The sequence below is a fragment of the Pelmatolapia mariae genome, linkage group LG1 (assembly GCF_036321145.2).
Source record: "Pelmatolapia mariae isolate MD_Pm_ZW linkage group LG1, Pm_UMD_F_2, whole genome shotgun sequence".
Taxonomy (NCBI): domain Eukaryota; kingdom Metazoa; phylum Chordata; class Actinopteri; order Cichliformes; family Cichlidae; genus Pelmatolapia; species Pelmatolapia mariae.
The window spans coordinates 15172072-15199146 of NC_086227.1; the positions used below are offsets into that span (position 1 = coordinate 15172072).

The 27075-nt window shown below is 42.4% G+C and overlaps 1 protein-coding gene across 13 annotated transcripts in view; it reads left to right on the forward strand.

Moving 5' to 3' along the window:
* The window catches only part of baz2ba (bromodomain adjacent to zinc finger domain, 2Ba), a 68068-nt gene that overhangs the window by 33375 nt on the left and 7618 nt on the right, over window positions 1-27075 (forward strand). For 4 of the 13 annotated variants that reach the window (XM_063473641.1, XM_063473650.1, XM_063473685.1 and 1 more), the window contains exons 3-28: window positions 4203-4388; window positions 8071-8262; window positions 8379-8540; window positions 9000-9196; window positions 9295-9507; window positions 9735-10361; window positions 12736-13489; window positions 13953-14222; window positions 14756-14816; window positions 14938-15046; window positions 15903-16004; window positions 16577-16799; window positions 17297-17389; window positions 19084-19145; window positions 19422-19487; window positions 20178-20243; window positions 20461-20505; window positions 20754-20786; window positions 22701-22766; window positions 23155-23295; window positions 23634-23888; window positions 24257-24480; window positions 25925-25999; window positions 26077-26308; window positions 26401-26463; window positions 26871-27015. In XM_063473641.1, the coding sequence (XP_063329711.1) occupies window positions 4205-4388; window positions 8071-8262; window positions 8379-8540; window positions 9000-9196; window positions 9295-9507; window positions 9735-10361; window positions 12736-13489; window positions 13953-14222; window positions 14756-14816; window positions 14938-15046; window positions 15903-16004; window positions 16577-16799; window positions 17297-17389; window positions 19084-19145; window positions 19422-19487; window positions 20178-20243; window positions 20461-20505; window positions 20754-20786; window positions 22701-22766; window positions 23155-23295; window positions 23634-23888; window positions 24257-24480; window positions 25925-25999; window positions 26077-26308; window positions 26401-26463; window positions 26871-27015 (4660 nt within the window). In that variant the 5' untranslated portion in view covers window positions 4203-4204. The remainder of the gene's footprint in view (window positions 1-4202; window positions 4389-8070; window positions 8263-8378; window positions 8541-8999; window positions 9197-9294; window positions 9508-9734; window positions 10362-12735; window positions 13490-13952; window positions 14223-14755; window positions 14817-14937; window positions 15047-15902; window positions 16005-16576; window positions 16800-17296; window positions 17390-19083; window positions 19146-19421; window positions 19488-20177; window positions 20244-20460; window positions 20506-20753; window positions 20787-22700; window positions 22767-23154; window positions 23296-23633; window positions 23889-24256; window positions 24481-25924; window positions 26000-26076; window positions 26309-26400; window positions 26464-26870; window positions 27016-27075) is intronic. The other 9 variants (XM_063473669.1, XM_063473730.1, XM_063473704.1 and 6 more) reach the window with 6 other exon arrangements.

Genomic DNA, 27075 nt, shown 5'->3' on the forward strand with positions numbered 1-27075 from the left:
ACACCCACACGAACCTATACGAACACACGGAGAGATGGGAAGTTCAAGCAGTGAGGCTGAACAGCAGCTTCACAAGATCAGAAATAAGAGATCTTGTTGCTGATTCAGACAGTGTCTATGATCTCACTTTGGCGAACACTAGCGCAACAGAAAGTACCGCTTTGTGTGTGTTGTGTGCTATGGCTTTTGGAGTGAGTGATTCAACACTTACTTACTGGCCGTTTTTCCCCTACCTGATAACCAATGTGTCTGGATATTAGACTTATAACAAGCATTATTAATTCTCACAAAGACTTTGACTGGCTATGCGATAAGTCAGTATGGTTGTTTTGAGCAATACTGGGAAAAAATAACACTGTAAAACTGATGATTACTCACTCCAATCCTTTTTGTTACCAACAACCTTCATCATGACACACTTGCTATGTTGACATTTTTTTTCTTTCTTTTTTTTGGCTGACTGAACACAGAGGTCTGCTTTAGACACAGTTGCACATCACAATAAAAGGTAGGGAGTGAGAGATCTGGAGGGGAGAGTGAATGTTGTAGAAGCAGCGATGATATACTCTTTGTTGTCTATGGTGAGGAGAAAAAAGAAAGGGAGCTGGGAGCCGCTGTGTGTGTCTTTGAATGAGGTCAGGGCATCATGGGGAATAATGCATTTCCCTTCTCTTGCGCCAGGCGCTCCTTCCATTACGGCTGGAGAAGAGACATTGTGTCCACACTCTGATTACCACTGATCCATGCTGATGACTCTGTTGGCGGATTATCTCAGTTAGTATCAGCCATCTGTTACTGTGTGTATGCGTATGTGTGTGTGTGTGTGTGTGTGTGTGTGTGTGTGCGTTGAAGGGGTGAGGAGAAAAGGGGCAGGAGACACACACACACAAGAGGTTGAATAGTTTGAGGATGCGACACACACACACTCACACACATACGTGCCCACAAACACTTCCATAGGCACATGCATTGGGAGTCTTTTGTTAAACCGCCGCATGTGTAACAGAGCACCACTACATACACGCAACACAGACACACAACACCACAAAACAAATGCATGATGTAAGGCCGCGATACCGAGCAGTACGGGCCACCAAATGCACTCACACTATCTCTCCTTTATGCTATTCTGCCCTCCTTTCAGATCACACTGACGTGTGAAGGCTCCTATATGAAGGCCAAGTGCAATCATAAAACTGCAGAGCTGTTTATAGCTACACTATCTCCTGAAGGGCCGCTGCGTCTAACCACTATTAGCCGCATGCGTTGACAGCTGGGTGCTGTGTTGTATTTGTGGACGTGACTGCGAATCCGGTGCTGGAACACATCTTATAAATCATAGTTCAGCTATTAGCATAAATTCTCCCTCTCCTTGCATCTGCGAGACCTGCTGTTTCTGGTTGCGGCGTTCTCTGTTGATTGGTTGGTGTTGTTCAAGTCAAATTGATTTAGCCGTTCACGGAGATTATAACGCTTGCCTTATACCGCCACTGTGGTGTGCCGTTAATTACCTATAAAATCAAGCTTATTCTGATGCTAAATCCATTTTAATTTCTCATAATTAAGTCAGGATTGGATCCTTAAATACCTTGGCGCTCCATTATTGTTGCAATCATTGTTGTTGCTGTGCATTTGGTGGTACATTGCTGAGCCCAATCTTATTATTGTTATTAGATTTAATTGCTCTAAGTGATCAGTTTGTAGTTGTCAGAGGAAGATGGACTCGCCCCGCAGTCGTTTCTTTCCCCCCGCTGTCCTTTCTCTCTCTCTCTTTCCGTCTCTCATCCCAGGAAGAGGCCCTTTGAGAGATTGTGAGAGATGAGAGGAGATGAGGGGGAGGGTAGCTCTGCTTTACACCTCTGCAAAGAAGGGATTGCTTTTTTGTTGTTTGTTAGGGGGGGAAATCAATTCTGTTCACATCATCACGTTTTGACAAGGCGAGGCATTAAGTGCAGATATTGAGAAACGACAGAAACGGTTTACAGGCTGTCCTTCATCTTCTCCACTCTTTCCCTTTCTTCTGCCTTTCCCACCTCCCCCCCCATACCCCCTCTACACCCCACAACAAAATCAGAGTATATTGTCTTGCTTATTCCTTTTTCCTTCTCAATCTCTCAAACTCTCTTTCCCTCCCTCTGTCTATGTTTCTCCCTTCCTGTGAAAAGGTAGGGAAATGATCCGCTTCACTTACCAGCTGACACCACGTAAGCCTGATCGTCCTCCGAGACACAAGCCTTTTGTTTTCATGTGCATTATGATAATTATGAAGGGCCACAGCTCCTCTCCATTTTCACAACACTTTTGATGATACTTGCTTCTTTTTTTTTTTTTGGCCAGACGCAAATACAGAAAAGTCACTTTTTCTTTAAATCTTGTGGAAGAATCCTTTTTTCTATTTTTTTTTCTTTACACCCTGACCTGACATTTAAAAGGTGACAGCCAGAGTGAAGGAGCATAGAGTGTGACAGCCATTCATGCAACAAAGTGTGGCACAGAGGTAACAGTTTCTTTTGGTGCGGGTGGGGTGGGTTTGAAATTAGGATAAACTCCCCATCTTCACTCAGCTGGAAATGTATTCTTGTAACTAACATGTAACATTCATTCACTGCCCGTTTAGGTTGATAATTTGTCTCTTTAACCCACATCCTGTCACCTCACGTGAGATACAATTCGAAGGACCTTTGACCTTGCTCTTATTTGCACAGCCACCCTCTTTTTCACTGCAGCAGTGGCGGGGATGGCTGCCCAAGTCCGATGGCACACCAGCCTCCTCCCCGTGGACTGCAGCAGGTTTTCTTGTCATCCGCGTCTCTCTCTCTCCCTCTCTCTCTCTCTCTTGTCAGTGTTGCTCCTGGCGAAAGGCTGATACTTGATATTCAGAGGATAGCAGCTTTTGTCTCAGAGATTTAATCAGTGGCTCTGCTCCCACTGCAGAGGAGAGAGGGAGGGAGGGAGGGTGGCGGAGGGGTGGCAGGAGCGAGAGAGAAGGCGAAAGAGAGATGGAGGCAGAGACTGTTTATGTGTAATGACACAATAACAAAGCCTGCCTGTAAAACACAATCTGCAAACTGTGCTTTTGAAGGGGATTTTCAGTCCTGGATTAGTGTCAGGCAGAGGGATATGGAAAAGGAGAAGAGAGAAAAAGAGTCAGGTTGATGTGATAGACAGGGGAGGTGATTTTTGTGTATGTGTGTGTCTGTCTGCAGTGGGGGCTGTAATGTGTGAACGTGTGTGTGTGTGTCAATGTGTGTGTTTTATATTTGTTTGCCTCCACAAGTCAGCGGTTGTGTGGGCATAGCCACATTGTGTTCTCAGTTGTAAGCAAAAGGGGATTAGAGCTGAATAATGTAAGTAAAATATTTGGCTGCAGAATGGCCAAATGTTTCTTGTGAGGGTTTGTGTTGTTGGTTGGTTGATAATGGCTGGCATGGTAACTCTGTGAAACCGATAATGGAAAAAAGCTACCGTGTTGGTTAATGCACCAATCATCTAAAAGCCTATCCATTTAGTTCTGGTTCCAAGTGAAAGGAGGCAGAGAGTAATGCTGTCTTTAAAGGCCTCAAAGAGCTCTTTTAATTTGAATGACTTTTTTTTTTTTTTTATCAGGGATGTGTAAAGGGATCCTGTTTGTAAAACGCAGGTACAGACATGTGTGAGTTTGCACACGCTTCTGAGTCCCCGCGAGTGACAGGAAAAGTGACAAACATGTTATTCGTCTATGTTGTGTTTGACATTTTGCCTAACCTTTGTCATTTCAACTGTCCCACTTTAAACTCACCAGAGCAAGTTTCTTGTAAAAAGTGGCCGTCCCGCTGTGGAACAGATTCTCAACAGGGGCATGTTCCTGCATCAAAATGTGAAACCTGCTTTGTTGTCCCTTATCAGAGTCCTTAAACATGTCATCCTCCGTCCTACCCCATATTGAATCAATAGAGGCTGGGAGCCAGTGAGCATGGCTAAATGGAAATATTGTTCAGGGGAAGTGAGATGTGAAAGGAAAAGTGTCAGGAGGTGTGTGTGTGTGTGTGTGTGTGTGTGTGTGTGTGTGTGTGTGTGGGTGCTTGTGCATGGGTGTGCTCGAATGTGTGTGTTGGGGGTCACAGTATGCAGTTGTGTGTACGCATTTAAGTGTGTGTGTTTGTCAGTGTACGGGTGGGTGTTCTTTCCTATTGTAACCCTGCTGATTGGATTGTGTTTGACAGATATGGAGTCTGGAGAGCGGCTGGTCTCCCCTGCGCCCACCCTGTCTGCTGCTCGCACCTCCTCCCCTGCGGCCTCTTCCTCATCCTCATCCTCTTCTTCTTCCTCTTCGTCATCACCTGCTCCGCACTCTAAGAGCAGCCTGGCCCCGAGCCCCTCAGCACTGGGATCCACCCTCAGCGCCTCTGGTAAGAAACAGTTGTGTCAATCTTCTGTCTCTGAAGACAGAAGATTGCGTACAGAGGAGGAAAAATACCAACACACGGTGCAAACAGTTTTCACATAACCATAACAAGATGCCCCGAAATATGGCCGCCTTCATGTCTCGATAGCATTCAGAATCTTCCTCATTTCTTTACCATGAAAAATGAGTTTTTTCCAGTGTTAATTACACAGTTATTTTGCAGCAGAATACACCTCTCTTCCAGTTACATGGATTTCTCTTTTTTTTTTCCTGACAGCTTGGGTTGCAATTGAAAAGCTGCTGCATTAATGAATCCCAAACAATTAGGGGGCTCTTTTGTGTGAGAAACACACACATGCTTCGCCATGTCTCCTGACAACCTTCAGCTCTCTGGCTCCAGCTGCCTCAGAGTCAGGCTCAGCACGCCACTGTGCATGGATGCATGTGTGTGTATGTGTGTGTCTGTGTGTGAGAAAGAGAGAGAGGAAGAGCCTCTGCCTGCATGATTTAACATTTGTTAGCCACTCAGTGTCTAGTCATCCCTGTCCAGCATCCAGCCGCCTTTCTATGTATTGGTCAAAGCCATTAGGCAAAGAGGAGTGTGTATATATGGTGTGAGTGTGTGTATCTGTTGTATCTCAGTGTGTTTTTCAAATATCCCTTGTGTGAGAGTGAATCATTTGCTCATACTTTCGTTCTCCTCATCTCTTAATGTCTTGCTGTTTTTGCTGTTTTTTTCGTAGGCCTGTTATGTACACACACACACGCACACAAACACACGCACAAACAAAACCACCATCGCACTGAGTAGGGAATAGGATATCTAGCTTTCTCCATGATTGTTGTGTTTTCTCTCTGTTACGAGAAAAGGAAGAAGTAGAGAGGATAGAAAATGAAGCCTGTTGTTTTGTCCTCCATATCCTCAATGTTGCCCCAAAGAAGAGCCATTAGGAGTGTCTCCTTCTTATGCATTATAAATCCCTCTTATCCCTGTGTGCCATTACGCGTGCTCAGATTTTCTAGATAAGCGATTTTGGACTGAGCATCAAATGAAATGCTGAGAGGCAGACTGTTAGCTCTGAACTTTTGCTGTGCTTTGTGGGAAATCAAGCAAGCAGTTCGTCTTCATTTCACACACAGCGCCTTGTTCAGTGTGTGTGCGCTTTAGCTCAAACTTGTAGTGGAGTAAAGCAACTTGAATCACAATTAAAAGCAAAAACATTCTCATGCAGAACAGCAGGAACATGTCAAGTGTATATTGTGAGCAGATACCATCGGTATAAATATATGTTAATACCGATATAGAATCATCACAGACTGTGCGGGCATTGATTCATCGTCCTTTGCCTGTGTGCCAAAAACACTTAAGAAAAAGAATCTTAGGAACGCATGAAAAAGTAAAAAAAAAATAAATAAATACATGGACTCCTGTTTATGTGTGTGTGCATGTGTCATTGATGAGGATATCACTTGGAGAATAAAAGCTGATCTGCGCTTGTAGCACTCTCTCCTTCTGGGATCAACTCACGGATGCAATTAACTTAAATCTGTCTGTGGAAATTTGATTGACTGCAACAAACAACAAATTAATCCCCCTTCGGCAGCATCCAAACATGAAAAAAGCAGGCGGTGCAGTTTGTCAGAGTGGAGGAAGGATTGAAACAGAATGAGAAAGAGGGCGAGGGAGCGGGGGGTGGAGAGAGAGAGGGGGGGGAGAAAGGGGGGGTGAGGAAGAGCGAGTAGGTAATCCAAGGTATGTCTTTCCCGTGCCTCTTTCTCGCTTCAAATTTTTAGATTTAATTATTCGCCTTCTGGAAGCCCGCATTAATATTGAAAAGGCATTTGCAGATGTCACTTTGTGTTGCCTAGAAAAGAAGGGGGTGTGCGGGGGGGGGGGGGGGGAAAGAGAGGTGGGCACCCCAGGCATAAGCGAATGCTGTGGCTGGCCTTTCTGGGGGTTGCATTGCAGTCGTTTATCTTCGTATCCACTAGCTGACACTGGCAAGGCGGGCTCTACATATTCAGCATATTCTAATGCCATTCAAAAGGCAGATTTTGCTGTCTTGTGGCAGAGAAGGGCCTTGGCGCCAACACAAAGGGCTATACTCTCATCCTGCCAGCTTTCCTGGTATGGCCACATACGTGCAAACAGTTTGATTCACACTCATTTCATAGTCTTCTCCAGTGTTTTGTTTTGGTTTTTTTGTGCTATAGAGCACATGTAACTGGCCATAGTAATAGATCATGTACTGCATTAGCTCTGAAAACACTCCTCTTCCGTGTCACTCTGCTTTACATTTCTGTGTGCATGTGTATAGTAGTTTGACATTTTCATCCGCACTGTGCACAACACTTTCCTTTTCTTCAGTCATCACTTTTTCTTCCTTTTTTTCTTTCTTTCTTTTTTTTTTTGCATGTGTATTACCTGGCTTATGCAGAGGCATCAAGCAGACTTGCTCTCCTTTTCTGGAATAGAAATTGAATTTGCATGAAATATGCTCACACCAAATTGCATCTGACTCTGGGAGGAGGTAATACGTGGCAGTCGCCCCTGCCAGAAATGATTGTGCTCAGGAAAACGCTAGACGATGATGATGTTGATGAAGTATTCTTCTCTGCTGAAATTGAATGCCAAAAGGATAGAAGGAGGTTAGCTTTTTACACCGTATGCATGCTCCTCTTTCTCTCACCGGGACTATCCAGTCTTTGTTACCGTGTGACATATTCTGACAGTCATTTTAAACTAAAAAAAAAAAATTGCTATAAACAAGTGGCTCTATGCCAGAATAGGATTATGACAGCATGGTCTGTAATCTAAATGTGCATGTTTCATGGTATATGCATGAGAGTCACGTTGAAGTGCTGGTGTGTCAGGCTCAGAAACAGTATTGCTGCCGTTTAAATTTAGGTGCAACGAGCACTCTGTGAAAGCAAAACTTGAAGTTAATTCTTCTACACATTCAGAAGGCAGTTGTTCTGTATTTAATTCCTCTATAGTCAGGTGGATAAGAAGCGACATCTTCAAAAGCTGTTTAAATCTAGTTTTTACACTCTGTCGATTCCTACATCAAGAGCTCAGAGACGTAATTGAGAATAGTCTTCTCAGTCTGTGCAAATAAACATATACAGAGCTAACAGTAGGGCAGTAAGGTGTAATAAATAACTGTCAAACCAGCTGTGCAGTAATGTCAAAATTGAACTTTACGTAACACAAAGTATTAAATATGTACAAGTAGTAAAATTTTGTCATAAGCATTTTTGTCACTTCAAAGCAAAATTTATCTTCTGCGTGGAATTCATCTTTTAATCCTGTCGTATAGGAGTTGTTTGTCACTATCTCAAACTGAAACAACTGCTTTAAAAAGCTGTTTAATACTATCAGCTATCAGGAACAGAATAATACCCATAACGAATGAGCAACTTGTCCTCTTAACAGCTGTTTACTTACTTTGTTTTATTTTAACATCTGAAGATCTGGCGGAAGTGCATCATTTCTCCTTTTACAGGACAGTTTCTGGTAAAGGGAACATGTCAATCTTTAACTTAAAATTAGATCAAATGGTGAAAACATTTCTGCACCTGTTGCTTTGTTTCACTGTGCCACTGAGCTCTTATCCACACCCTTTTAGTGTGGAGTGTACTTTAAAACATTTGGACATGTCCTTCTTGGTTCGGATCTATCTTAGGCCGTCTGTTTGGAGCAGCAGGAGAGCAGCCCTTCATTGGCTCCACATTGTCAAGTGCCTTCCCTCTGGTCAACCACCCAGCATTTGGAGCCCTCTACACTGCCGGAGCAGGCAGGCCGGAGTTTGGAGGCCTGGGCTCTCTAGGCATGTCAGCTGCTCTGGCTGCCCATCCCCAACTAGGAGCCCTCTCTGGTAAAAGGATGACATTTGAATTTTGGGTAGCAGTTGGTTAAGGGGACTATACCTTTAATCTTCTCCTCTCGTCTCCTCTCCTCTCGTCTCGTCTCCTCTACTTTCTGACCCGACAGAGTGGTGGCGAGCTGCCGAAGCCCATGGACGGGGAGCTGCTGCCTTTCTCCCCTCTTTCATCGGCTTTCCCCCATTCTTCGCCCCTCACATTCAGTCCAATCACAGCGCCAGTCCTGTTCCGATCAGGATGCCCGGCAAGAATAGCCATGCTGCACCTAAAGGTACAGCGCTGTCCTGGGAGCTTCTTTTCATTGCTCAGTCTTCCCCCTAACCCTCCCATAATCACTATCTGTGCATCTTCTTCCACAACCTAAATCCACTTTGCCCTATGATGAGATTTCTCTTTTTTGAGCCAGATTTAATGACTTTCAGTCCTCACTTAGTGATTCTGTTAACCTCTATCTCCCCGCTCTTTCCCTCATGTTCCCTCTCGTAATCTCTGTTTCTGGCACTCTTTTAATTTCACAGTATCTTTTAATTTATCTTTTATTATGTAAACCACTCGTGTTGGGCTTGTGCCTCGCACAGCTCGCATGTTAGATGAGATACATGTATAAATCAATATTTTTATTAGCCTTATTTCAATCTGCTGTTAGTTCCACATATTCCATTATCGCTTGTTGGAAAGTTCTTAGGAGAGATGAAGCTGATTAGTAATACAGCAGAATTTGTGTTTCTAGGGGTGAATGGTGCAGTGAATGGAAGCGGGGCCTGCCCTCCTGTCACACAATCAGGGAGCTTTTCTGCGAGTCCGGCTCCTGTTCAGGCACCAACCAAGCCAACCAAAAATTCAGATCCTGCTAATAGCCAGCGTAGCAGCCCTCAGAACAATCCCACAGAGATGGTGGAAAAGACGACTCAGAAACCTAAAGAGAAGGTCAGTGCTGAGATCAAAATTACTCCTTAATTTGAAATAAACCAGTTTGTGTTGCCTAGTGAAGCTGATTTTTACAATGCTTTTTTTTCTCAATTCAGAAACCAAGGAAGAAGACAGCTGACACTTCTGTGGTGAGCAATAGTGAATCAGGCACATCATCAGACAGCTCAAGTGACGGGTCCCTCAGCAGTGATCTGGAAGACCTAGCAGAGGATGATGAAGACGATGATGACGATGACGAGGACGATGAAGAGGAGGACAAACACAGCGAACTGTCTGACACAGAGAAGCGGACAAAGAAGAAAACAAAGGTAAAGAGGAAAAGTCAAAATGAGTAAAAACATTAGGAAAGTGAAGGTGAAAAGAAGGAGGCCACTGCGCCCTCAGCTGCTCCACATGGTGCACTTGACTGCACTTGGTGCGCAGTGCTTTCATTCACTAAAATAGTGCCCACAATGTTGAATGAATTAAAATAAATTATCACATACCACAGAGAAAGCCTTTGTTCAAACAGTTCTTTATTTCATGCCCGCACCAGGTTTTGATACCCAGCACTGGAACTGCAAAGAATGACAGACCACTCTCTGGGGATGCCAACAGAAAGAAAGGCACCCAGGCCCAAAAGGTCCCCTCCAATCCCCCGACCTTTGTGCCCTTACCCTGCTCTGTCTCTCCTCCCGCCTTGTCCCAAACCTCACCGCTGGCTCTTCACAGCTCCAGGTCCCGGACAGAGGGACCACAGCAACACTTTAGTGTGATCCAGTCCACTGGCCTGGCTGCCAACTCAAAGCCCCTGGCACTCCTCACTCAACCCCGCAGGGAGTCGTCACCGTCTTCCTCCCCCATAGCTCTCACCACATCTCCAAAGGCACCGTCCAGCACCGCTTCGCCCAAACCTCCCAAGCTGCTGCCCTCCAACTCCCCTCCGCACCTTCCCCTCTCCCTCTGCTCCTCCCCTAAGCCTCTCTCAGTTCCCTCTCCACCCCGCTCGACTCTCCCGATGTCTACCTCCCCAAAACCTTTTGGTTTGACCTCATCTTTAACAAGCTCCCAGAAGTCCTCACTGAAGCCACCAAAGCACTCTGTCTCTGGCACCGCCAAATCCAACAAAAGGAAACTTTTGGAAGCTTCACTAGCGCAGATCAATGAGTTCAGGCTGCGACAGGTAAGCCTGCCTGATAACATCAGTTAAATAATGTCATTTACGCACACAGTATCCTGTGAGAAAAATATTGCTTCACACTCCGCTTTACTGATCAAAGTTACTAATAACAAAATTGACAATAATGACATTATTCAGTGGAGCTGAGTACGCAGTCAGATCTGCAGTTCTGTTTATCTCTTTTCCCTCATCATTACCATACCATAACCAGCCTCTCTCTCTCTCTTTTTAAAAAAAAATCTGGTGGCTGTTTTCAAATTTTTTTTAAGACAGAATCCAAACAGCTTCCAGACGGCTACAGATCTGTTAGTGTAGCTGCACAGTCAATTAAAAAGAAAATCATAACTGTTACAGTTTCTCTTACATACCAGTCTGGGATTTTATATCAAAGGGAAACAAGTGCCAAACAGCCTCATCAAAATTAACATGGCCTGGAGCTGAATCTCACAGCTGCAAATGGACATCAGTCAGCATCTTTGTTTTGTATAGTAGATGCATTACTTTTTTTCTTTTTCTCTTTTTACTTGTATTGCACTGGGATTGTCATAGAACAACAACTAAACATCTAAGCTATCTGGATACAAATGTGACAAATTAAAGGAAAAAAAAAAACGGTGATTGATTCTGTGCAGTAAGGGAATCTGTTCAGCCTCTTATGGTATGAAGCTGGCACTGTGGTCCACTTGTCCTTCTAGAGGGCACGTCAAGGTCACTGTGAGTCAATACAAAGTTGCTCTGAGTGGTTATCTTTATCCTATCATTAAAAACAAATTGAATAGGATGACAATTCTCAGTCGATGGGACACAAGGCATCACCGAATGGTTTGAAGAGTATGAAAATGACCTTGACAGTCACTAGATCTCAATCGAAATGAATAACTCTAAGGATTTTGGGGCTGACATGTGCAAAACACCAAATAGTGGAATATCTTTTGGAATATATGTGAGTTTCCTTTCAGTAGACTCCAGAGTCTAGCACAAAGTGTTTGCTTTATGGTAGCTTTATGCTGGCTTTTCCTTTAATTTGGTGTTATTACCCAGAAGTTTCTTTTTTATCTTTTGTGCGAATGTCACGAGTTTCTGTTATGATGTAGCGAGAGGAAAAAATGCTTGCATCAAACTTTAATGTCATCGCTGCTACTGTGAATCATGATATTTGTACAAAGGGGTAGTTGCCAGTTATACTAACCATCAAAAGTATTCAAAACATTTATTATGCAGGAGTTTTACTGTTATCCTACAGTGTTATAGTAAAAGCACAGGAGACCTTTCAGTTTAATTTAGAACGTATGTTGATAAAGATTTCCTTCCAGCGTTCATAGTGTGTTGGTTTATTTGATGATCACTTCCGCAGCCAGTAGTTTGCAGCGGATGCTGGCCAAGCATGCTTTATTAAGTTAAAATCTCCTCTTTTATGAACATTGACTTTTTAAAATTTTAAACTTTCAAATTTTTAAATCAGATTTTTCTGAATTTTCTGACTAATTTGCATTGGTTACGTTTAGCATACTGCTGTAGAGATGACACAGATAATGACTTTAGTCTTGTTGCTTTCCTGAGGCAACCATTGCTTGTGCACGGATTCCACTGTATTATTTATGGTTTTCCCGATTTCAGATGAAATGCTGTAAAAATTGACATTTGTATTTGCTTTTCACTTCACAAATTCGATTTCTCCAGATGAAATATGAACGACAGCACCGTGATCAATAAGCAAAATTTATTGGGATCAGCGTATTCATTTCCCTTTTTTGTTTTTAACAGTATAGAGAAGTTTACAGCAAGCCGAATTCCCCCTGTGGTTTTCAGCACTGTTACTGTATTTCATGGTCTGTGAAATTGATTTGTTTCACTTCATATCACATCCAGTTGAAAGTGCAACATTAAAGTCTAACCTGCCTTTGCTTAAACACCGATTGAGCCAAGCTGGTCCTCGCTGTGAAAAAAATATAAAAAATAAAAAAACAAGCCAAAACAAAAGGCAAACATGTCTAGCTGTATGGTGATAATGATGATGGAGCTTTTCAAATGTGCAGACAAGTAATTACAATTTTAGAGAGATACACAGTGTCTCTTTTCTGTAAACTTGGCCGAGAACAATGCCTTTGGTTATTGCATTTATGTTCTTTTTGTTTCCCTAAAAGAAGCTTAGACACAGTTAACTGTACCAGTGTTCAGCATTGTAGTTTTGTCACCTGCTCAAACAATCAGCAGTGATGTGAACTGACAGCTAAAGCAACTCCACTTTGTCCCATTTCTTTTCTGTTTTTTTCCCTAACCTTTCTTTGTTGTTCCCATTCTGTTTCCCTCTCTGTCCCTCCCTCTGACTCCATCCCTCTCCTTGTTCTCTGCCTCTCTCCTCCTCCTCTGTTCCCAGACTCTCATGTCCCAAGGGCAGACGTTCCCAGCTGAGCTAAAGAAGCAGCAGCAGGGGCCAAACAAATCTCCCAAGAGGACATCTCTGTCTTCATCGCCATTGCCACCCGTCCCGCCTCCTCCACCCCAGAACAATCACTCCAACCTCTTCCTCTCAAGTGCCCTGCTGGGGCTCCCTGAACCCCATCACCCAAATGGAGTCATCCAAAGCACCACTCAGGACGCACCTTTGGCCCTCATCTCCAAACCTCGCAAAGACTCTGCCTCTCAAGGCAAGTCCCCTCAGCGTGACGCTGATGCTGGGTCGATGCCTGTCAATCTGAGCACAGGGGCAAACAGGACCCAGGCAGCCGGCCAGGCTGGGCCTCCGTCACAGCCCCCCACTACCTCACCCCATGCTACAACAGGCCATGGATCCAGAAAGAACAAGACCGCCAAGGGGAAGGGACAGACACCAGGGCTAGGACATGGACAGGGACAAGCAGACCCTTTAGCTGCCTGGAAGGGCTTCTCTCAGAACCATCTGGTGCAGTCTCTAGTAGATCTGTTTCGAGGAGGAGAGTCTGGGATTGGGATTCCTGGAGTTAGTATCCCTGGAGTTGGAATTCCTGGAGTGGGGATCCCTGGGACATGTAACCCCACAGCTGGGCTCCCAGCCAACAAGGAATCTGATGACTCAGGAGATGATGATGATGAGGAGGATGATGATCTTGAGGAGGAAGAGGATGAAGAGGACTCAGATGATAGTCTGTCAGGTTGGTACCTTCTACGGCAGTGAATGTAACTTTCACAATTAAAAAAAGGAGCTGAAGATAAAAATCAGGGCTGACAGCTAACCACTATATTAATTACGGATTACTCTTCTAATTATTTAGATTAGTCAGTCAGTTTAATACCAGTGCTGGAGAGGAAACCCAGGTCAAGCTGAAGTAACTATCATATAGGACAAAGAAAAGCGTTAAAATCTCACAGCTCAGAAGCTGTGATTCTTAAATAGTGTGCATTTTTGCTTGAACAAAAAAAAATAACTCTGAACAGTTCTGTTAAGTTGTTTTTGCAGATGAACTAATCAAATAATTGGTTATGTCTGTGCAGTTGTTTAAGAAAATTAAAGAAAACCCCAGTCATTAAAAAAAGATATTAAATGCTAATCCACTTTGGTGAATTGATGCCTCTCTGTTTTTTAACTCCTCTTTGCACATTTGTGTCCAATTTCAGAGTCTGACACCAACTCGGACAGTGACATCTCTGGGAAGAAGGTGAAGGAGTTAAAGCTGCTGCCATCTGGATCATCTAAGAAGGAGATGACTCCCCACAGGCTAACCAAAGGCCCAGAACTACTGAACACCTCAACGAATCACACCGCCACCAGCTGCTCACCACTCAACCTCCAGGTCATCAAGACTCCCACCATTGCCACCAGCTCCAGTGCCTTGGCCTATCACAGCTCTCCAGGCTCTTCCTCCTGCAGCCTAGCCTCTCCGTTAGGTAATGTATTCAAAATGCTGCATTGGGAAAAGTATTAATGCAAGAGGTGAAGGATGAGTTTTAGTAGGCTCTCTCTTGCTGGATCTTTTCAGTCTCACAAACAACACTGTAGTATGCTACTGGAGTAAATTATTTTTCCCAGAGGGAGTATATTCCCATCAGCCTCAGATGAAGTGATTGTTACATTTAGAAAGGCAGGAAGAAAGCAGTTGGTTGTCTTAGCTTACCCGGAGCTCTGAGGTCCTGCAGGGCCATGCTCGAGAGCCTCGACAACTTGTTTGGCACAGCAACAAGGTTGATTTCTGCCTCTTTCAATGCAAAGAGATTACCCAGATCAGAGAAAATAGGATATAAGTGCAGCTTGCCAGAAATATTTCAAGCAGACATTTCCTGTCATCTACTCTAAGTGACATTTTCTCTTATGTGTGTTTTGTGCTCACTCTTATGAATGTGTGTAAATATATATACCATAGACATGGTGTTAGTAAATTTCTTAAGTTAAGGAAATCTGAACTTAAACCATCTCTCCACAGGTTTAGGAAAGCGGAAGAGGGTGATGAATGAGAAGGAGTTGATGATACCTCTGGAGTTAGGGTACGTATAAGTGACGGATTTCAACAAACACACTCGGGTTACATTTTACTTCAGCCACAGATGTACTCATTTTTTTGTTTTTGTTAACATCAGTGTTATTTATTCCATCTCCCAAACCTAGGTGGCGGAGGGAAACTAGAATCAAATCGGTGGCTGGACGGCCGCAGGGCGAGGTGGCCTACTATGCCCCCTGTGGCAAGAAACTGAGGCAGTACCCAGATGTGATGAAGGTACCTGGGCCTCATGGCCTCACAGCGCGCTTTGAATCCGTGATACAGATTCTTTTTGGGCAAAAAGATGAGCAGTTTTGTTTGTAACAGCGACTACTGCGGGATGGTTTATGATTTATCACGGAAGGATTTTTTCCCCCCTCTAATAACAGCAAAACCGCTCATCCACGTTGCTCAAAGAAATGCTTATGTATCAGGATTTGTTCTATATTATCTATGCTACTGCTCCAGCTGTCCCTCCAAACCCCCACCCCACGCCTCCACCCTCCCTGCTTTCTGTGACCATAATAGTGACAGATGATATTCTTAGATTCACTTCTTGTGCCACTTTTTTCACCTCTCCTTCTCCCTCCCCGCCGAATGATTAATGGTTAGTGTTGGGATGCACGACTTTGGCCCCATTTGTACAATTTAATATGACCCGCGGCCTTCTTTGTTTGTTTCATCAAAAGCACAAACACACAGATTGTCTGAACTGCCTTTTGAGTGTTGTCGTGCAAACACACGCACACACACACAAAAAAAGAAAACAACTCCATGCAGTAACATCCACTCGCTGCTAGTCAGGCAGTAGGCAGTAAAAGCCTGGCGATGCCACAGATAAATAAGAAAGGGCCTGAATTGTGCACCCCAAGGTCAGAACCATTTTTCCCTCCTGAGAGCTGTTGCTCTTTTTTTTTTTTTTTTTTTTTTGTCCCCTGGCTTTTATAACGATTAGCAGCACTGCACCGATGCACTGTAACCGTAGACTCCCTTCCATCTAGTGCCTCCCAGTTGCTTTTCAATGTCGCTAATTTTCACATTTTTCATTTTTTTTCTGCCTAAACCAACGCCATTATTATTTTCTCTTCTGTAGTATCTATCCAGAAATGGAATAAGTGGCATCACGCGTGATAATTTTAGCTTCAGTGCAAAGATAAGGGTTGGTGACTTCTATGAAGCCAGAGAAGGACCCCAGGTGACTGCCTTTCATCTCTCTCTCTCTCTTTCCCTGATCCCTCTTCATCTTTTCATCTAGCGGCAGGCAAAGCTTCATGCAGCAGTCACTGTCAGGGCATGAGTAGGAATCAGCCAAAACCCTCAGTAGTCCTAGTTCATAGACCTCGCACTGTGCATGGAGAAATGTAATAATCAGCTGACATTACTTCCACAGGTGACCACTGATATACTCCATGTAATGTCTGTGTGTGACACAAAGAGATAAACTAGGAAATGGATGTGTGTTTGTAATTGGAAGCAGAATAGGGGAAGTGCTAATATAGAAATACAGCAGTGCTGAGGGGCAAGAGAAACAGAATTCTTATTTAATCTGCTATTTAGCCTGTGTTTTATTGTGAATTACTTAAAATGTAATGATATATCATTTTCAGTCTCTGCTGAATGCACCCAGATCAGAGCCTAGCAGCTAATGATTTAATTGTCCTTTAGTCACATGAAATGATTCATGCTGGCAAGTCATTCATTGTTGCATCTCTCCACATCCCTCCCAATCTCTCTTTCTCTACTTTTTTTTCCTGTCCCTTTTTCCAGGGTTTACAGTGGAGCCTGTTAAAGGAGGAGGAGGTCATACCTCGTATTTTGGCAATGGAAGGTCGAAGGGGTCGTCCCCCAAATTCGGAGCGCCAGTTAGCAGGCGAAGGTGCCAAAGGTAACCGACGAAGGAAGGGACGACCCCCTAATGTAGGCGATCCACTGGCGCCTGAGGGCCCTAGTCCCAGTCAGGTCAAACTTCTGCGCAAACTAGAGGCTCAAGGTTAGCAGAGGAAATGAGCCCTGAAATATGTTTGTCATAAGTGTGTGTGCCATTCATCAACCAGCTATTATTCGGGTAGCTAACGACAGCGGAGGGGTCACAGTTTCAATTTTTTTTTTTTTAGCACAAGGACAAGTTTTTTCTGTCTTCTGGTTTTTTGTCAGGCTTTTTTGTTTGAGCCACCTACTTTATCTGAATAATACTAACAACAATTACTTGTCAAGATGAATCACCATTGTTAACATGTCTTGTTTTTGTGCCTTTGTGTTGCTTAGCAAAGCCCTGCAAACCTGATTTTTCAGCCCTACCTATGTAAAAAAATTTTGACATGTATTGCAGTATTTTAAAAATGCTAACGGATAAATATATCACTCTAAGTTTATTGTTGCAATTGCTAAACTTTATACATGAAACCTTAGGAACGATCCCAGTTATTTATATGTCCAGTACAACTACAGAGGTTTCTCACCGGCACCGCTTTTGTTTCCACTTTGCAGAAATAGCCCGTCAGGCGGCACAGATGAAACTAATGAGAAAACTGGAAAAGCAGGCGCTGGCACGTGCAGCCAAAGAAGCTCGGAAACAGCAAGGTAAGCGAGTACAGGGCTGTAAACATGCTGGCGGAGGTTATTTAATTGGTCAGTCGGTCACTTCAGACTACTTTGATCTAAATCAACAGAGTATAAAGCCCGGCAAGAACTCATATTGCTTGTATAGCCTTTGTTTGCATGTAGGTTCAAAACTGTTTTCATCATTTTTTAAGCTTTAATCTTCTTTCTCCTCTAATCTTTATTGCATCCAATCTCAAGACTGTTTGCTTAGCTCTCGCTTAAATTCAGAGATGTAGCTAGACATGTTATACATTCAGAAATGTATAATGCACCAGAACATTTAAACAGGGGAAAACTATTTTGATCCCAATCCCGAAGATCACTTTGATTTTTTTAATTTAAGTTTTCCAACTAGACAGCTCAAATCCATCGAGTAAATGTGCTGACACAAGTGACCCAAACATGAATACCAGCCACTTGTGACTTAACTGTGGATGTACCGTGTAGCTGCTGTGTATCTGTGTGGGGCCAGTTGTTAATGAATGTGTCCCTCAAGGATCCATGTTAGGCCACTGATATTTGCTTTGTACATAATGTCATTATATCTGACGGATGCAGTCCAGTATTGTAAATGCTTAGAAATCCGCTGAGGCAGCTTGTTTTCCTTCATGTGTATATATCTGTCTGCAAGTTCAAAGGTAATTCTGAATACTGATTAGCTAGGTTGGGGCGATGATTGCTGATCTGTCATGGATCAGAATGTCTTGGGCGATCTGGGCACTAGCTGGGCTCCAGTTCGTCTCTTGACAACAGTAATAAACCCAAACTGTCTATATTGGATTGTGGAGATCTCCTTAAAAGCATTAAACAAAGCCAATCACAGTGCCATTCAGTTTGTTAAACAAGACAGCATTTTCATCCACCTTACTGCTGTGAGCTTGATGAAAAAGTTGGATGGTCATTACTGGCGTGAAGAGAGCATCGGCTGCTGGGATATTTAACACCCTTAGTTCCCTTCAGTGCTAATAACCACAACAACAGACCGAAGAAGGCTCGTACAAGGAGCCAGGGCCAAGTTTTAATGTTTACAGACAGCAAGCAAATAAATGAAAGCGTAAAATAACTTTTCAAACTGGAATGAGCTGCAGCTGTAGCTCCTTCCAGTAGCTCTGAGAGGTTTTTTTGTGACTCTTTCAGTCGGTGTGGCCATGTGTCTGTATGCGTTGTTTTGAGTTAAGCGATTCATGATGAATTGAGCTATCATCTGTAATTATCAGACCTGACCTACAAAAGTGTTCATGAGGTCGCTGAGATTTCCTGCATAAGCGAAGCATAAATGTTCACAAATTAACAAAAATAAGCACAAATGTCAACGTCCTGAAAATTAGGATTGAGACATGATAGTGAGAAACCTGTTGTACCCTAAAGCCGTAGATGTAAAAGGATTGACAGTGTTGTTTAGATTCTAATTAAAATGTGTCATTTTAGCGAGGTTGTTTATGCATGTCGATTGTTTTCGAGTCACGGCCTTATTTTTACAGTGCTCTGTTTTAATTTAGTCCCCTGAATTTCTCCGTGCCTTGTTAAAAGAATACATTGTGATCTCAGTGAGACCTCTTAAATAAATAAAGCGGAACAACTCCGAGTCTCTCAGATATGAATACAGTTGGAAGCCCGTGTTTTTATAGGTCATTTTTCTAGACACTGATGTAACACTGATTTGACTCTTGTAGCTATCATGGCAGCGGAGGAGAGAAGGAAGCAGAAAGAGCAGATCAAGATTCTCAAGCAGCAGGTGGGTCTTCTTTGTGGGTGTGCTGACTGCATTTTTCCCTTCTTTTCCTTATCTAAGTGTCCTGACACACACACTCCCTGTGAGCACTGCGGGAAATGTTGAATTGTTATTTTTTGATCCTTTAAAGCTTACTTTTCAATTACCATTATTACTTGTAGTGCTAAACTTGTTGTTGTGACTTTCTGCCCGGCCCAATTGGAATAGAGTGGTTGGAAAGTGATTTTATCTGGGGATGTCTAAAATATTAAGAGATTATGTTTTTTTTTTTCTTTACAGGAAAAGATCAAGCGTATTCAGCAAATTCGGATGGAGAAGGAACTCAGAGCGCAGCAAATTTTGGAGGTACAGAATCTGATCCAGCAGCACCTCTGATTAAGCAGAACATTCCTGGATAGCTAGAGCCCCTCAGTCTATAGTGTTTTAATCTTCCTAAAGCTCATTACTGAACAGCAGCATGCATTGGAGGGAGTTGCGTCTTCTTAGGCATAATTCCACATGGAACTAATGCTAAATTGGTCTTGGTTGACGGCTGTTGAATATTAAAATGGCTGTTGCTGCCTCTTCAGACCTTATTTAAATTGGACAGAAAAGTCTTTTTTTTTTCATCAGACAACAGTAACAGTTTAGCATAAGTGGGTCGAGGGAAAAAAAAAGGTGCTGTTTTCAACACACAAACACACATCCAAGGATGCAGACACGTTCACACAAACACACACATATGCAGGGCCACACAATTATACTGTAGGAGCTTCAAAGTGTTTTAGCAGGACTAAATCAATTTTGAGTTGACACGGTTGGCAAGCCACTCTTAACAGGAGGCTTCAACATTTTCACAATTACGTGTTAAAGAGATACATTATTCATTTGCTGTGTTTTACAAATTTGACTGGCATTCAGGAGCATGAAATCTTTGCTCAAACCAGAAAACTGCAAACAATCAGTTAAAGTGCTGCAGAGCCCAAGTCTGATTGGACTTGATGTGCCTGAATGATATACATCTCCGTGATTCTTGACTTTAATCTTTATTCAAAGGCCAAACGGAAAAAGAAGGAAGAAGCCGCCAACGCCAAAATACTGGAGGCTGAAAAGCGTATAAAGGTATGCTTACAAATGAAACTCTTGGAAAAAATATGGAAAACTGTGATATACCTTTATTTATTTATTTATTTGTCTCCAAAAATCCTGTTAATTGAATTGTATAATTCATTTACCGTGTTGTGGGGCTTTTCCATCAGCCTGTATTTGTACTTTTCACGATATTAATACAATGGAAGCATATTGATTTTTCTCTCATCTTCTCATTCTCGCCTTCAAGGAGAAAGAGTTGAGGAGACAGCAAGCGGAGATGCTCAAACAACAGGTAGGCACTCGAAACAACTTACTGAGCCTCTTGAACCTCATAGTTACTGCTGAATAAAACCATTTACCTCAGACTTGAATAAAAATTTGAAGGTGTGTGTGCGTGTGTGGATGTGTTTATACTTTGTGTATTTAAATATAGGCATGCATGAGTGTGTGTACGTGAGTATTTCTCTGTTTAAAACGCCTTGCTTATTGGTATTGGATATTACTTCTGTTCCATAATATTTTGCCAACTCTCTCTGCCAGGAGTTGGAGAGGCATAGACTAGATATGGTATGGGTATGTTTATTTTTGTACATCTAACACCTGCATCGTGTAACTGGTTGTGTTATGGTTGTCATAGCAATGCATTAAGTGTAGCACTGGCTGCTGTCATACTACATTCTTCTGCATGGCTTTCCAGCAAAACCAACAAAAGAGAGAAAGAGTCAGTATGCTGCCTCCATCTGCTTGTCCTGAGGGACAACTGACCCTGTCACGGTGGCCAGGCAGCTTCTTTCCCCCTCCCCCCATCCTCCCCTTCTACTCAGAATGCATTGCAAAGACCGCTAGCCAATCCACACTCACTGTCTCAAAGTGCGCTCGAGGAGTTTCCATCCATCACATACATTGTCTAACTGTTGTATTGGAGTAGCCTGTGTTACCCGTGAGTGCTTGACGATTTCGGCCCAGACGTTGAGCTTGTGTCTGTTCGTCCGTGCATCTGTTCTGCAGTCCACAGAGTGCTGGACTTTAACCTGCCCCATCCCGGCCTCTCTGTCATTCACTGTTCCTATACTATGCACAATGAATGAAAACAGCTACTGAGAGTCATTTCGTCTTCATGGTGGAGACACTTACAGGCAGATTTCCCACCAGTTTGGTGCGGGTACCTTGGAATTAAAAAAAAAAAAAAAAAGACCTTTGGGGGGGAAAAAACAGAACAAGAATACAATCATCTTCACCATGGGGACTGTATGGTTCTATGTAGCTTTTTATTTTAGCCTGGCTCTCCTGCTTGTAGCCCTTCTTACTCATACACACTCACACACACAGTCGCAGCTGAATCTAAAGGTTCGCCTTCCTGTCGTGGACCAGGCCGATTACTGCATCAACCTCACGTGCACTACAGTGTTTGAAATTAGGAAGCGCGTTTAATCCCGTGTGTTTAAAGTTGTCTCGTGTGGCCGTATCGCACTTGATTTATCGCAGTTTATTATCATAAAAGCCTTTAACGTATTCGTTGTTTTTGATGAATTGGAAGAAGCTGAATGCCACAGGCTTTCTGTCGTTTTTCAAGTTTTCCATTTGTAGATAAATCAAACAAATAAGCACAAAGAAATATTGCGGCAGAGTGCTTGGCATCTAGCCTGTTTTGTTTATCACAATGACAAAACAGTCCTCACAAAACAGCCCATTTTAGTCAGCGAGAACTGGAAATGTCCTTGGCAAGCCCTAATAGTGGCAATTGTGTCTTTCTGGTGGATCACAGAGGGAATGACAGCCTGATATGGAGGAGCGGGAAACCTTAAGAGATCAAATAAAATGATAGTCAGTCACCAGTGATTCCTGTGCCCTTTGGCAGTAGACTGTGTATCATGCACCAAAGAACAACACAGACGTCTCATCCTCAGCAGTCACATACTGTGCTAACACTTAAGCTGCCAAAACCACTGAAGTGAAACTGCTCAGTTTGTAGTTACACCTCACAATCCATTCCTCTTTGTAACCCCCTACTAAATATTACAGGTATGATGTGTCCCCCCCAAAAAAGGCGATATCATTGATTCATGTAGCAGAATTGATCGTTTTTATCATAACTCTAATGACATGTGGCATGTCAGATGACTTCCGGCAACTAGTGTTTTGTTGCTTTTGTTGTGTCAGCTCTAGTTTAGAGGCGCCGTCACCGATTCCAGCTGCTTCTCTTTTTGAGCCTGTCATCACATCTATTTTGTACCGCATCTATGTGTTGCTTTTTGGTTGTCATTGTACTACTGTACTCTTCACTTATGCTTCCACCATACATGTGAAAGTGTATACATGTGAAGCATTGTTCTGTGTTTGTTCAAGTATGGTGCCTCTACTGAATTTAGTGCATCACAGTTTTACATTAATACACAATTATACTAAGGCTGGCCTTGACTACTGTATGTACAACGTGTGCTTGTTAATGTTTGCCTCTTTTTTGTTTTTTGTTTTTTGCCCCTTTAGGAGAGGGAAAGGAGGAGGCAACATGTAATGCTGATGAAGGCTGTTGAGGCTCGCAAGAAAGCAGAGGTAGCCCATATGCACGCAAATAAATGCAGAAACACACACGGGTGCACAGTCCACTCCATAAAAAGAGCCTAAGTCATTATTCCCTCGATGGATTCCTGCTTCCTCTCCTTTATGTGCGCTCTTTCCCTTCATTCATTTTTTTTTCTGCACACTTACCAAGTCAAAAGATTCTGGCCCTCAAGCACTTTTCCTTTGAATGCACAGCAGCATTAGGCTGAATTCTAACACAGCTCAGCAAAGTCAAGTAAACCTTCTTGTCTGTTTTCTCTCTCTCACACACACACACACACACACACACACACACACACACACACACACACACACACACACACACACACACACACACACTTTTCTTTCCTAATGCTCCCTTGAATTTTGGACTCTCTAGGAGCGTGAACGCTTGCGGCAGGAGAAAAGGGATGAGAAGCGTCTGAACAAAGAGCGTAAACTGGAGCAACGGAGGCTGGAGCTGGAGATAGCAAGGGAACTGAAGAAACCAAATGAAGATATGTGTCTGTCTGATCATAAGGTATCTTATTATTATTATTATTATTGTTATTATTATTATTATTATTATTATTATTATTATTATTATCATCATCATCATTATTATTATTATTATCATCATCATTATTATTATTATTGAGTGGACTGTTTTTCTTGAGACCACGTTACTGAATATTTTTATGTGGAAATGTGCGCCCTCAAGTGGTTAAAATAACATACTGCAAAATACACAAACTAAGCTGTCAATACTATTTTGAGCACATTCACATAACATGTGACACACATGTTTTTCTAAGCTTTACTAATTGATCCTAATATGAGCAAAAAGAGTCATAATTTTACCGATATTGCTGCATCCAGGCTCTCCCTGAGTTCTCCAGGATTCCCGGACTCATCCTACCAGGACGTGCCGTGTCGGACTGCCTGATGCTTATGCAGTTCTTGCGAGGCTTTGGAAAGGTTTTGGGACTCGATGTGAACATGGATGTGCCCACGCTGGGAATGCTACAGGAGGGCTTGCTTAATGTGGGGGACAGCATGGGCCAAGTTCAAGACCTTCTGGTCAAACTGCTTTCTCTGGCAGTCTGTGATCCTGGTTTGCCACCTGGACAAAAGGTGAGCTGCGTTTTGAACTGACTGATTCTGCTTTAGGACTGTAGCTGAGACATAATCAAGTCAGTAAATATGATCCATAAGATACGATAGATTAACAATGCCACCATATGTAGCTTTATCATATACATTTAGGACTAACTTTAGGATTATAAAGATCTTGCACAAAGTCATTTAGAATGACTTCAAAATCAGTGTTTTTACACTTGACTTGACATTATTTTAATGCTGATGCCTCTATACCTTTACTAGCAATGTGATATTTTTGTTTTTAGGTTAAAGTCTTGGGAACATTTTCATCTATTTTAAAATATATATATATATATATATATATATAATTTATTTGGTATCATCAACTTCCCTATCCTTAGACAAAAACCATGCTGGGGGACCACCTGACTAACGTTGGCATCAACAGAGATAATGTCTCCGAGGTGCTGCAGATGTACATGGGAGCCCATTGTGGAAATACAGATCTGGCTCCTTTGGCTCTCAGTTTGAAGACAAAGGCCTTTCAGGCTCACACACCTGCTCAGAAGGCCTCAATTTTGGGGTTCTTGGCTAATGAGCTGGCCTGCAGCAAAGCTGTCATCAGGTAGGTAACTGACCACTTTGAGTACTCCACAGTACTGTGCAAAAGTCTTGCACAATACTGTGGAAATACTCCATATTTCACTTCCAAGGAGCCAAGCTTTCTTTTATTTATTTATTTATTTATTTATTTATTTAAGTAGTCTTGAGCAATAATTCTCCAGGGTTTCTAAAAGTCTAGCAGCTTATTTTTAGTTAAATGACAAAGGTAACACGCCTTTAAAGACATAAAATAGTATTTTTTGCACCAGCAAGGTGATCCCCAAACAAAATATCTAAAGGAAATGAACAGTATCTGAAAGTCATATTCTCAAGGAATAGGACCTGAGGGGTGTATCTGGCCTTTCAGTTGATCCATCTATTGTTCACTGAAGCCTCATCAAAAAAGGTCTCAGTGGAAGGGTGGCTGTCAAGAAGCCATTTTTAAGAAAGGGGAATCGGGATAAAAGGCTAAGGTCTGCCAAATTACACGAGAACTAGACTGAAAATCAGTGTCAACAGGTTTGATGAAGTGATGAATTCAAATGGTGTTGGTGGGGCCCTTCCCAAAATTGGTGGAATTATGAACACAGAAAAGTATGGTAAGATTTTCATCCATCATGCAGTATCATCAGGAAAGGATGTGATGGGCAACAGCATAATCTTTGATGACAGTGACACCAAATACACCAGCAATGCAGTAAAAGCATACTTAGATAGAAAAACACACAGTCATGGATTGGCCTCCACAGAGCCTGGATCTCAACATTAGTCATTATTGAACAGAGAACAGAGCAAAAGGCAACCAACATCCAAAGATTAACTTTGAATGTCTTACAAGAAGCCTGGAGAACTATTCCTAAAGACGACTTAAAGAAATGAAAAGAAATCTGCCAAAGAGAGTTCACGCTGTGTTAAAGAATGAATAAACGTGGTCATTCATTAGAATTGTTGTTGCCTCATACACTGTTTTTCTATGTATGTTTGCACATGTTTCAATAGAATAAAAGAAAGAAGACTTTTGCACATTACCATATGTCAGTGTAGGATGTGTCTCTTCCTCTGAAGGGACTTAATTAAAAGACAAAATTAAAAATCTAACAGTCCTTTTCACCAACCACACACTGGAAAAAATTAGTTAATGCAGTATATGTGGTTTTATTTTGTTTAACACTCAAATTATATCTGAGCCAGTGATGTTATTTTTTTATTGATACGGTGGAGAACAATTAATAAAGCTGCAGTAGGGAGCAGTAATTTGCAGTCCTTTTTATTGTAGGGAAATAATAAAAGTATTCATTTGTGCTCTGGGATACCAGCTGTTATATTAAGCTTTTTTTTTGAGCTGTAAATGGTAGCCAACCCCCATGAACTTTTACTCATTATATTTATTAGTTTCCGAGATTACCTAAAACAATGGATGTACACTGCCACAGCTATAATTAACAGAATTGTGTTTCCTCGTGCAGTGAGATTGACAAGAACCTGGATCAGATGGCAAATATGAGGAAAGACAAGATCATTATGGAGGGAAAACTGAAGAAGTAAGATTTCTTAACCCTAAAAATAATGTTTTTGTTCTCCATACTAGGTCAGACTAAACTCCTGTGTCCTTATACAGGTTGAGAACCATTTATGCCAAACGAACTGGAAAGAGGGAAGCCAGCATGGGTGTGGAAGAGAACCAGTCTGTTGGCACTCCATCCTCAGCCACCAAACGCAAGAGGAAACTGGGTGGAGACAGCGAAGATGACGACGACGACGACGATGACAGTGATGACCAACCGGAGGAAGAGGAGGAAGAGGAGGAGGAAGAAATAAAGAAGGTTAGAAAAGTGGAGACATATGATGAGGTAAGGTGATAGAGCCAGCTTCATTATAAGAAACTAAATGTTTATGCAGTTGCTCAAAGACATTTCCTGTATTTTTTTGTTCCTTCTATCAGGATGAAGTTGACCATGCTACTAGTGTCGAGGAACTGGAGAAGCAAATAGAAAAAATGGCCAAGGTATGTCTTTCTTGAACACGTTTAAATGCTTTAAAATGCATGAGAATCAGTGTTTGATTGATCCAGTTAATGTGGGATATACTCGAATATACAAAGTGAGATTAAAGAAGAATCTCCTGCTGCAATAGAAGTAATGCCTCAGACACCTGCAATGCTAGACTTTGGAATTCAAGCTGCGAAATGTGTTGAAAACTACAATGTGATTTGTACAATGTGTGAATATTTGTGTTGCCATAGGTCTGTTTACTAATGAAGGCACTAATTAGTTTGATAAATGACCTCATTAGCATCTTATGTGATGCTTCATATGTCGCACAGAAAAAAACAAAAAAACAAAAACCAGTAGGGCAGATTTCTTCTGTTTTTTGAAGGTCTGTAATTTCCATGTATGTTTTGTACAATTGCAGCAACATCATCAGACCAGAAGAAAGCTGTTTGAGATATCCCATTCCCTACGCTCTATGATGTATGGACAGGATCGGTACCGCCGCCGATACTGGGTACTGCCCCACTGTGGAGGGGTCTTCATTGAAGCCATGGAGAGTGGAGAAGGTTGTTGCAGTACACCGCCCACTTTTTTTTTTCTGAATACGTATATGCTTCACTTTGCTT